Below are 12,137 nucleotides of genomic sequence, written 5' to 3' on the forward strand. Positions count from 1 at the left end.
TACACCCAGCAGCACTCAAGCCTGCCACTGAATCATCTGGTCCATTCAGGGGACTGAGTATTGTCATTAGTGGCACCTCAGGGCCCCTGAGCACTGCTTGTAAGGCCCTCTCAAAAGAAATAATCTGAGGTGCAGAAGAATTTGAACAATAATTAAATTCCCTGAAGTTCTCATTTACCTTTCCTATGTTCTGCTATTTGTAAGTTTAATTTCTTTGAATAAAATAACAAAATTAACTATATAGTTAATAGCAAGTATAAAGAAAGCATTTGTGGTCAAATTAAAGGCGAAATAACCCCCTCCCCCAAATAATTTTTGTCCACTTGAAATTGTGAACCCTCTTCCCTCAAACACAAGATATTATACTTTTCATTGTCTTCCACTTAAAAATTTAATTCACTCATCCATGCATTCATTTATTGTTTTATTTGAATGCTATATTGGTCATCACTTGTACTTGAAGTACAGAACACAATGTGCCAATCAATTTCTAAACAATTTCCTCATCAAAGTTTAAGATTGAGTTCTTGACAAAATTTTGAAGAGTCATATTATTGTAAATAGAAAGGGTCAAGCTAAAAAGGAATGAAGCTGGGAAATGTGGTCTTTAACCACTTGATAGATAAGTGGCTTGTGTATGTCAAAGGGTGTTCCAATCAGGTGACAGCTCCAGTTTCTGGTTCCTTGGAAGTGATTCATACATCTTGGATTGCTCAACGGTTTGCCTTTCCGGACAGGTATTTCAAGAGTTTGACAGGAGTGACCTGGGTTGTGGAGCAGGTGGTGGTCGCAACAATGCAGATGTTTTCCATCTGGCAGGACTCACTTTTATCACCAATGCAAATGCAGATAACATCCACGAAAATGGTAACATTCTCAGCATTTTCAGTGCATTTTTCAAATTGGTTGCTCAAGTTTATAGTGATCATGTGCTTCTCAGACTTTGTTTTTTAAACTCTTCTCCAGAATATTTTCTAAACCAACACTTATAATGGACTATGGTTGAAATTATTGTTTGACTTTTAGATAAATGACATTCTTTAATGCTGTTTCCAAAGCCTTCATGAAGGATCTTTCCCCCTATCTCTCCAGCTATCTTATCCTGTGCTACCTTATCTTGTCTTTTAACTGTACAGTATAATTTGTAGGTGGAACTATGCTATTTTGTACCTTTGGGACTTTCTTTATCAAGACTGCTTTCCTTTTTAGTAACCTAAACAGGTAGTGTAACTGATGTCCTCTACAAATCTTCTTCCCCATACAAAATTAATCATTGTCTTCTTTAACAGGGGAAGAGTGTAAGGAATTAGAAATACTTATAAGAAATACAATAGTACATCATTGCACATTCTTACAAACTTGTTTAAACATCTTGTCCCAATATTTACACCGAGATTTTATTTATTTTATTTTTTTGAAGCATAATAGTTTTTATTGAAATTTATTTAGAAAGAGGTGAGGGGAGAGGGAGGGCAAAAGAAGTGTGTATTAAAGAGAGAACACAGGCTTCTCCAGAATGGAAATAATCAAGCGAAAAACAGAGACAAGCAAGTAAGATGTGTTTACGAGGGAGAACACAGGCTTGACGAGCAAGCCTACAACTGGGCTTTTAAATGCAAGGACCACAAGTAAATGATCTTTTTTCTATTGTTTTAAAATTGTTTACAACATCCTTGATGATATTATTTTGGATAACGTATCACAAAGAACAAGCAATAAAAATAATATGTGCAACAAAAACTTTTTCTTAAAATTCTTAGATATATCTCTGCAATAAGTGGATTTAAAAGGTGGCAAGATTTGAATAAAAATGCACATCAAGCATGTCAAGGGATATGGCCCTAGGTCATGAGCTTCTGTAAGGTAAATCATATTAGGATATATAATGCAAGATGCTTAGTGGAAAGCAGACTTGAAAGTGTTTTGGTCATGGTCATGGTCCTCCCACTGTTCATCAATTTGCTCGAATGGGCCCAGTAACGTCTCCATTGTGAGACTTGTTACTGTATTTGGCATATTGAATACATCACGGGTAGCTTGCCAGGCTTTGCCATGCAGGCGACATATGCTCGGTAGCTTGCCAGGCTCTCTGAGGGGGGCGGAGGAATCGAACCCTGCTCAGCCAGGCTGGCTACGCGCAAGGCAAACACCCTACCACTGTGCTAGCACTCCAGCCCTGGCAGTGTTTTAAACACCTTAATATTTTCATGGACTTTTGGAGGCTGGAGCGACAGCACAGCAGGTAGGATGTTTGCCTTGCACATGGCCGACCCAGGTTCGATTCCCAGCATCCTATATGGTCCCCTGAGTACCGCCAGGAGTGATTCCTGAGTGCAGAGCTAGGAGTAACCCCTGAGCATCGCCGGGTGTGACCCAAAACACAAAAATTAAATAAATAAATATTTTCATGGACTTTACAGCGGGTAGGGCGTTCGCCTTACAAGTGGCCAACATGACCGACCCGAGTTCGATTCCTCCGCCCCTCTCGGAGAGCCCGGCAAGCTACCGAGAGTATTTATATGCCAGACACAGTAACAACAAAGTCTCCAATGGAGACGTTACTGGGCCCGCTCGAGCAAATCAACGATCAACAGGAAGGCCTTTGCCTTTACCTTTACCTTTTATTATTTAATCATGATTGGTTTACAATATATACAAAGCATCAGGGTTAGTTTATATATGTGGAACACATAATGCACCCATTACCAAAAACCCAGTACCATCCCACCACAAGTGATAGATTTCTCCATTCCGCAATTTACTGAGTCCAATAGTTACTTTTTCTGTAAGTATATTTACTTTATTTATTTATATTTGACATATGCATAAAACTATTGCATATTTGTTTTTAATTTCTTTTCTTTGCAGAGTCATTTCAAATTCCAGCCAATTTGTCCTAAATTTTATAGAGTCTCATCTTTTTTGATGAGCGATAGCACAGCGGGTAGGGCGTCTGCCTTGCACGCAGCCAACATGGCCGACCCGAGTTCTATTCCTCCGCCCCTCTCGGAGAGCCCGGCAAGCTACCGAGAGTATTCGATATGCCAGACACAGTAACAACAAAGTCTCCAATGGAGACGTTACTGGGCCCGCTCGAGCAAATCGATGATCAACGGGAGGGCCTTTACTTTACTTTTACTTTACATCTTTTTTGAATGGCGGAGAAGATTTCATTGAATGTACAGCACATCTTTATGCACTCACTGTCTATGAGAATTTAGCTTTATTTAGTGTTTTGACTAGTGTAAATAATGCTGCTATGCACTTCAGATTAGTGTTTTCATATTCTTCAGATCTATGCCTAGGAGTTGTAATGCTGGGTCATATGGAATTTCCATTTTCATTTTTAAGGAATCTTCATAACACTTACAATAGTCTATACCAATTTACATTCCTAACACAATACCAGAGTTCTTCTTTCCTGCATATTCTTGTTAGCATTTGTTATTTCCAATATTTTTTGGCCATTCTCATAGGTATGAGGTGATATCTCATTGTGATTTTTTATTTGCACTTCCACATTAATAAGTATATTTTCACGTGTTTCAGATATTTTTGAAGAAGTATTTATGTCTTTGACCATCTTTTTATTGAGCCACTTGTTTTTTTGGTTAAAGTTGTATGAATTATACATGCCTTCTTTATTATCAACCGTTTGGTAGATTATAACCTTTTCCAAATATCTTTTCCACTTTGGTGGAATGATTTTTGTTTACATGATAGCTTCTTTCTTTGTGTGAAAGTTCATTAATATAGTGTAGTCCCATTACTATTTTCTAATTCCTCTTGCTACTAGAATCTCCAGATAAATATCTAATATTGAATCCTGGAGTGTATCTTTCAGGTTTCTTCTATGTACTTTACCCATTAAGATCTAATTTTCAAGTGTTTCATACATTTTAAAATAATTGTTGCCTCTGGTACTAAAATTCATCTAGTTTTATTTTTTTGCATGTGGCATTCCATATTTTCCAGCACCATTTGTTGGAGAGTCATTTATTTCTCCAATATGTGCTGTTGTCTCCTTCGTCATTTATTAGATGTTCATATGTGTTAATTTGTTTCTGGGCACTCTATCCTTCTATTTCATTGGTCTGTGTGACTGTATTTGTTCCAATACTGTGCTTTTTTGATTACTGCTGCTTTGTAGTATAGTTTAAAAACAGGAATCATGATGTTGCCCTTTTTTTCTTCTTTCCTTTCAGGATTTTTTTTTTTGGCTATTTGGGGTTTTTCACGTTTCCATTAAAAATTTTAGGCTTGTTGGTTGAAAGATACTTATGATATTTTATGAGGGAAACATACGTTGTGGTGGTTGAGATTGAAATAAGATTTCTATTTTTGTCTAAACATGCCAAGATTCTGTTGAAGATTTTTGTCACTGTGTTCGTCAGAGATATCAGTCTGTCATTTTCTTTTCTGTGAGTTATCCTTTATAGCTTAGGAATTAGAGTGATATTGGCCTCATCAAATGTATTTGGGAGTATTCCTCACCACTGTTCTGATTTTTTTTGAGAGTTTGAGAAGATAATATTCTTTGAAAGCTTTGAATTCACTTGTGGAGCCATTTACTCCCAGTCTTGTACTTTTAGGGAGACTTTTGATTGCTATTTTGATTTTAATACTAGTTATTGGTCTTTTCAATCTATATTTATTCCTGATTTGGTAAGGGGAAGTTGTTTGATTGTCCAGTTCTTCTAGATTATGCAATTTGTGTATGGGTGATTATAGTAGTCTTATATTCACAGAACATTTATTTTTGATATTTTAATCTTTGTCTTTATATTTTCCTTTTTTTAAACAGATGAACCTTGTAAAGAAATTCTCAGGCCAAGAAGAACTCTGGATGAGAAAATAAAAGAAGAAGGTATTCTGAAAAGTTTCCTGTGGTGTAAAGTGTTTGGCCAATATTTTTAAAAATCAGGAGAAAATTAAACATTCATTTCCCCTAACTGAAAGATAAGGATAAAAGAGAAAGATATGCGCAGATATCTAACTTGTCTTTCTAAGAGAGATTAATCCAAATAAATCTAGAGTTTATTTTCTATAACCTTCATCCTGGTGAAATAAATCTTTTTTTTTACTTAAAATCTAAAATATACACTGTAATTTGTCCCAAGATTTTTCTTTTACAAACGTCATCAAACAATTTATGTTGTTGGGTTTTGTCTTGGGGGCTGTTTTAGTTTTTGCTTTTGTTTCTTCGGCTTTTGGAGTCACACCTAAAGATGTTCAGGAGTTACTCCTAGCTCTGCACCCAGGAATTACTCCTGGCAGTGCTTGGGGGACCGTATGGAATGCTGGAGATTGAACCCAGGTGGGGCACCCGCAAGGTAAACGCCCTACCCGCTGTACTATCACTCCGGCACCATGTCAAACATAGCCTTTCATTTTATTCTGACAAAATTATTTGATTAACTTTGAGGTATACCTAAAATTTTTTTATATAAAAAGAAGTTGTATTATTACTTAGAAAATAAGTCTAATAGGAATTTTTTCATTAAAGAATGCTAAATTTATTATATGGTAATTAAAAATCATCTTCCATTATAAAACAATTGAGAGGAAAATAAAATATTTATTGTAAATAATCTAAATACATCTAAAGGGTGTTTTAGATAATTACTTAAATGGAGATCTGATTGTTGCTGATGTTACAATAAACCATTAAACCAGGAACCAGGGAGTTGAATTCTGTTAGTACCCATAACTACTGCAATATAATAATTTCTTTAGTTTGCGTGTGAGTTATTTAATTTCTAAATTTTGCTCTAAGTGCTAATAACATGAAGAGAGAAATATTGATTAAGCACTTGTCAAGAGGAAATGTGCCACATTAGTGAAAATCTACAAACCATAATATGCAAGAAATGTTTGAAAACATAAGATATCTTATGAAGACATAAGATATTAACTGAAAAAATTAATACTTTAATAATACTAGTTTCTTCCAACATTTGAATGCTTCTCATGCAGTTAACTCTTTTGTTCAAAGTGTACTGAAATAAAGTTGACAGTTTTAAAAGTTGGTATTTGGATTAATTGTAGAAAGCCTTTTTAATTAATATGTATTACAGTGAACTGAGACTATACTTTACCTATTCATGAACTAATTTTAAAAGGATACTATTGGCATCTATCCTCAAAATACAAAAACATTAATTTAGGAGAATATATATGAGAATGTCCAACTACAAATGAACAGATCAAGACGTTATGGTATTTATACACAATGAAATACTATACAATGCCAAGAAATAACAAAAATCATACAATTTACCACAACATAGATGGAACTCGTGCTGACTGAAGTCAGTCAGCAGGAAAGGGACAGACATAGACTAGTTAGTCTCCCTGTGGGACTTAATAGGTGAGACTTAAAGAAACTCATCAAGTTAGTAACAAAGGGTGACAGGCTGAAACACAACAGAAAAACTGATCCACACAACTGAATTTGGGGGAGAGTATTTGAAAAGAAGGGGACTAGGGTCCAGAGGGAAGTGGTTATATGGGTGATGGATGTATTGCAATTATGTGCCCAGAAAACCATCATTATTAGTATTGTGAATCACAGAATCATAATCAAATTAAAAATAAAAGAAGCAAAGGCTTGCTGGTGAGACACTAGCCATGGGAAGGGGGTAACATTTAAGAGAAACCAAGCGTTCCTAGAGATCCTTTTTAAACCTTAGATATCAACGCTCAATACATAGTTAATGTATTAACTGGGCTGGACCGATAGCACAGCGGGTAGGGTGTTTGCCTTGCACGCGGCCGACAGGGCCGATGCGAGCTCAATTCCTCCACCCCTCTTGGAAAGCCTGGCAAGCTACCAAGAGTATCTCACCCGCTTGGCAAAGCCTGGCGAGCTATTCGTGATGTATTTTATATGCCAAACACAATAACAAGTCTCACAATGCTACAGCGCAAGCAAATCGATGAACAACGGGAGGACAGTGACAGTGACATAGTTAATGAGATTTGTATTATTACTATTTCAGCTGCTAAATACTTACACGAGAAGGTGAAGAAATGTTGTTATGATGGAGCTATTTATAATGATGATGAAAGCTGTGAGAAGCGGGCTTCTCGGATTAAGCTTGGCCACAAGTGCGTCACGGCTTTTAGTGCATGCTGTAAGATTGCGCTCCAACATCGTGCCACAGCATCTCACAGAATTCTTCAACTGGGAAGACAGCGTAAGTTTGGCATTTTCTATGCAAATTCTGCCCGGTGTGTATAATTTTGTATCTTTTATGCTGCGAAGGGAGCCAGTATTGGGGCCAGAGCGATTATACAGCAGGCTAGGGCATTCGCCTTGCTTGCGGTCGACTCAGGTTCGATCCTCAGCATCCCAAATGGTACCCCAAGCACCACCAGGAGTAATTCCTGAGTGCAGAGCCAGGAGTAACCCCTGAGCATCACTGAGTGTGACCCAAAAAGCCAAAAAAAATGAAGTATTTATGATATATTTAAAATAAGGTAGAATAGATGACACTAATGGGCTTTAGCCCATTTTCTAAATAATGGTAGCCAGGGGTCTAGAAGATGACTCAGTGACTAAAATGACCTGCCATACAAGCCTAAAGTAATGAGTTCAATCCCTGGTTCCACCTACATGCATTGCACAAGGTCCAAGCAGCTTTGGATACAGGACTCCTAGTGCCACCAATGGAGTGAGTGATCTCTAGTGTATGCTAGTACTTCAGCTTCAAAAAAATGTGCAATCCCTTGCAAGTACCACAACCGAAAATGTGTGAGCACTGCAGCCAGGAGCACCTTCCCCTCAGCAAGCTTGTGTGTGAACACCACAATGACCCCCAGTGAGCACAACCAGAAAACACACAATCACCAATCACCACAACTGAGCACAAAGTCATAAAGAGCACCATAACCAGATGGTGAGCACCACAATCAAGTGTGTTTGAGGCCCTCCAGCACCCAGCCTCAGCCAGTTATCCCAGTCCCCACCAGTCACCGCAACAACAAAAGCAGCAATGGGAAGGGAATTGGACAATAATCAGTCATTGGGGAAGGGCTAATAGCACAGGTGGTAGAGCACAAATCCAGAGTCTCGTACACACATGACATGTGTTTGGACTAGAACTTGTCTCCCCAGTATTGCATGTCCCCAAACACCATGGAGTGTGATCCCTAAAATAGATCAACAATCCTTTTTACTATCTAAAGAGGTATGTGTCATACAAAGAAGAATACACAACTCTGGAGTCAAAATAGAGCAAGTGGAAAATCAATTCATTACCTGAAGTTGAATGATTATTGATCCACTCTAATCCTCAGACTTTTTTTTAAGAAGTTTTATTGGCTCACTGTGAGATGCAGTTACAAACTTATATGATTGCCTTTCAGTCAAATAATGCTCGATCACCCATCCCTCCACCAGTGCACATTTTCCATTACCATTGTTACCAGTGTCCCACCCACCACCCCCACCTCACCCCACTCCCTGCCTCTGTGATAGGTACAATCCTTCTTACTCTCTCTCTAATTTTGGGCATTATGATTTGAAATACATATACTAAGAGGTCATTGTGTTTGGTCCTTGGCTCAGACTTATTTTAAAGTAAAGAGGTGGACCAATGAACTCGCTAGCTTGCCTTCGAATTCTAAAATTCTATGGTCCCATAAAATACAGCTCTTCAAAAGTCATTTATGCATGTATTTATCAAGTATAGAAAAGTATTTCTAAATTTAACTTCAGATTAAGCATAATTAGATAAAAATAGAAATCTTATTTCAATTTCAACCACCCCAACGTATGTTTTCAGAACTTACAGAACTCTTATTAACATGTTTTCAGAACTTTCAAGACTTTCATTTCATGCATATGTAATATTAAAACAAGAAGTAGATAGTTATGAGAAAAAAATATAATAACGGCTCCTGATTAACCACCTGTTTACTTACCAAGAGCCATTTAAATTAGTTTTTTTTCTCTGCAAGTATAATTTTCGTGGATATTTACCAAAATTGTGTTATTAAACATATTTGGTTTGTTTTCATAGTTTTGCTGATTCCAAAGTATCCCTTTGAGCAACTTAGTAATCTGTTTTTATTGGCCACTTTTTCGAGCAATGTTTTCGTCATCTGGTTTGGCATCAGTTGCATGGAACTTGGGGTCTGCAGTTCCCCTCTCTGGACTCTACTCCTTATCCCAAAGACCTCAGCTTCCCAGACTCCCAGCTGTATAACTTCTCTCCCTGCCCTCTAAGATGCCTCCAAAGAAGCAAACCAGTACAATGTTAGGGTTCATTTCATGCCTCACTTCTCTCAAGGGTCACAGTCCTGGATCACTTAGGTACTAATGTAGAAAAACTGTTGTTACATAAATTTTTAATTTACTTTTTGGGATACTCAGGGGTTACTTCTGGCTCTGCACTCAGGAATTACTTCTGGTGGTGCCTCGGGGGGATGTATATGTCTATGGGATGGCGGGAATTGAATGGGCTCAGCCGCATGCAAGGCAAACCCACTGTGCTATCACTCTGGCCCCTGTTACATAAATTTTAATTGGTATTTTTAGGCTGAAGACTAACTCCAGTCCTTATTAGTACATCTTAGATGGGGAGCAATGTTCTGTTTGATTTTATTAAAATTAATGACCAATTTTGGAAATATGCATATGGGAAATCATCATGAACAATATTGTAAATATGCACCTTAATAAATGTTTTAAGTTAAAAATCAAATTAATACACCCAAGCATCACTAGCTGTTGTCCCAGAGACCTCCAAGAGGCACTAGTTATGGCCCTTAAGGACCCTCACCTCCAGGACTATTGATCCCCAGCAGTCTCAAGCCCTGGCATTGAACTGCCTGCCCAACTGACACGGAGTGGTTGCGAGTGTCCCCCAGGCTCCCTAACTACCCACTTGAGAGGCTCAGAAAAAAATTTTTAGATGTTGGGCCACACTCAGTAGTGCTCAGGGACTCCTGGCAGGCTCACGGGACCATATGGGATATTGGGGACTGAACCTGGGCTGACCACATTCAAAACAAGGGCCCTAGGAGCTGTGCTATCTCTTCAGCTCCCAGAAAAAAAAAATTAATTGAAATACATATAAATAGAGTTGAGTTAGGGTAGAAAATAACACAAAACCTCCTTATTTTATCATCTAAACATAATTTTTATAATTATAAACATGCAAATATCTTTCTAGATAATGTTATCTATAATCTCAAGAACACGAAACATTAAGCAAACATTAAAAAAACAAATCAGAGATTATTTTTATGCTTTGTTTTTTCAATGTTATTCATGCAGAAATCCTTTAGACCCTTAGAGTTCTATTATGAAATCACTAAACTATTTTCTGTTCACTTCATTGACCTTTCAGAAAATTCTTAAGTTGCAAATTAAGCTCCATATTTTTAAGTGGCTAAAAGTAGAATCTATATTATTTTTTCCATAATTGAATATGCTTTTTTCCCCAAGACATAAAGGCCATGTTATCAGTAACCAAGCCAGAAATAAGGAGTTATTTTCCGGAAAGCTGGTTATGGGAAGTTCATCACATCTTCCAAAGGTATTATACTTCTTTGATATTTCTCTGAAAAAAATGTGGGAAAATATAACTACTCTGGCCAAAATTCTGAAAACTACCCATTCTCCAGTAGTTTATTTAAGAGTTAATATGATACCACCAATTGGTCAAATTTAATTCTAGTTAGCGTTACATTTTTAATGTGTGTTTCGTTGTAATAATTGGTCCCAGATCAGGATTACCTTTTGGAGGAGTATCGTATTACATTTACTATCACTCAACTTCAGTAATAGGTTGAGTACAACTGTGTGCCTTGCATTAAAGCCGTGGTTTCTATCCTGTAATTTCTGTATTATAAAACAAACCTAGAAGAAGGAAGAGGTAGAGAGAAGAAGGAGCAGGGTGGAAAGTGAATGAGGAAAGGAAGAGGAAGAAGAAGAAGAGGAGAGGAGGAGAAGGAGGATGAGGAGGAGAAAGAGGAGAAGGAGGAGGAGGAGGAGGAGGAGGAGGAGGAGGAGGAGGAGGAGGGTTAGGAGACAGTAAAAGAGGGGGAGAAAAGTGGAGAATAGGAAGAGGAGAAGGAGGACAAAAAAAGAGTTTTATTTTCTTATTCAACACATACTTATGAAATTGCCACTCTATACTAGGCACTAAATGCAATAATTAATAGTTCCAAGGTCTCAAAGCACTGACTCTCCAAAAGCAGTCAAGCAGATACTGGCAATAATCTTCTATGGCCTCTTCATTCCTACTCTGTTCCCTTTTAATTCTTTCTCCGCAATATTAGCATTTCAGCTGCCATTACTCCCTAGTTAGCACTGCTTGTAGGTATTCCTTCCACTGTCTCTTACTGTCTCTAATGATGGGATCAATTACCCTGGCCAATTTACCTTGCTTCGAGTCTATCCTAGTAGTACGATGCCATTTTTATCTGTCTTTTACAGTAAAATGCAACTACTTCTAAGACAATAACTCAGTTCAGATTTCTGTTTTGTAGTCTCAACCTGGTATAGGATCTGGTATAGAGTTCAGGTATAGAGGCATTAAAATTAATGTGTTAAGTCAGTGTATCACTTCACTTAATCACTTAATCCCCGTTATTCATCGATTTATTCGAGCGGGTGCCAGTAACGTCTCCATTCATCCCGGTTGCGTGCTAGCGTAGCCCAATGGTATCTGTTCATTTTAGGAACATGTAGAGCCTCAAACCGATCATTTAGGGTCTTGACGAAGAAGTCTGACCATCTTATAGGTGGGCGTCCACGTGATCTTTTGATGTCTCGTGGAATCCAATCAGTAATGGCTCTAGTCCAGCGGTTGTCTGTAAACCTCATTACATGTCCAGCCCATCTGATTTTTGATGTCTTGGCAAATGAGACAGCGTCCCTGATTCTTGAGCGTTGACGAAGATCAGAACTCCGGATTCTATCTCTCATTTGAGTGAATCGTGATATTCCAAGCATAGTTCTTTCGATTCCTCTTTGAGAGACCCGAATAGTGTTCTCATCCTGTTTTCGTAGGGTCCAGGTCTCTGAGGCATATGTTAATGCAGGAAGAATAGTGGAATCAAAGAGATGTGCTCGTAGCTGGAGGTTCTTTGTCCTTTTAGTTATTTCTTCAATGCTCTTGAAG

The 12,137-nt window shown here is 37.8% G+C and overlaps 1 protein-coding gene across 1 annotated transcript in view; it reads left to right on the forward strand.

Annotated features, from left to right (window-relative positions):
• Positions 1 to 12,137, forward strand: part of LOC130045816 (complement C5-like) — a 106,977-nt gene that overhangs the window by 33,752 nt on the left and 61,088 nt on the right. Inside the window, exons 15-18 of the mRNA XM_056138699.1 lie at positions 738 to 867; positions 4,805 to 4,867; positions 7,002 to 7,199; positions 10,457 to 10,547. Of these exons, the coding sequence (XP_055994674.1) occupies positions 738 to 867; positions 4,805 to 4,867; positions 7,002 to 7,199; positions 10,457 to 10,547 (482 nt within the window). The remainder of the gene's footprint in view (positions 1 to 737; positions 868 to 4,804; positions 4,868 to 7,001; positions 7,200 to 10,456; positions 10,548 to 12,137) is intronic.

The sequence above is a fragment of the Sorex fumeus genome, unplaced genomic scaffold (genome assembly GCF_029834395.1).
Source record: "Sorex fumeus unplaced genomic scaffold, SorFum_2.1 ptg000129l, whole genome shotgun sequence".
In the NCBI taxonomy this organism is placed as follows: Eukaryota; Metazoa; Chordata; class Mammalia; order Eulipotyphla; family Soricidae; genus Sorex; species Sorex fumeus.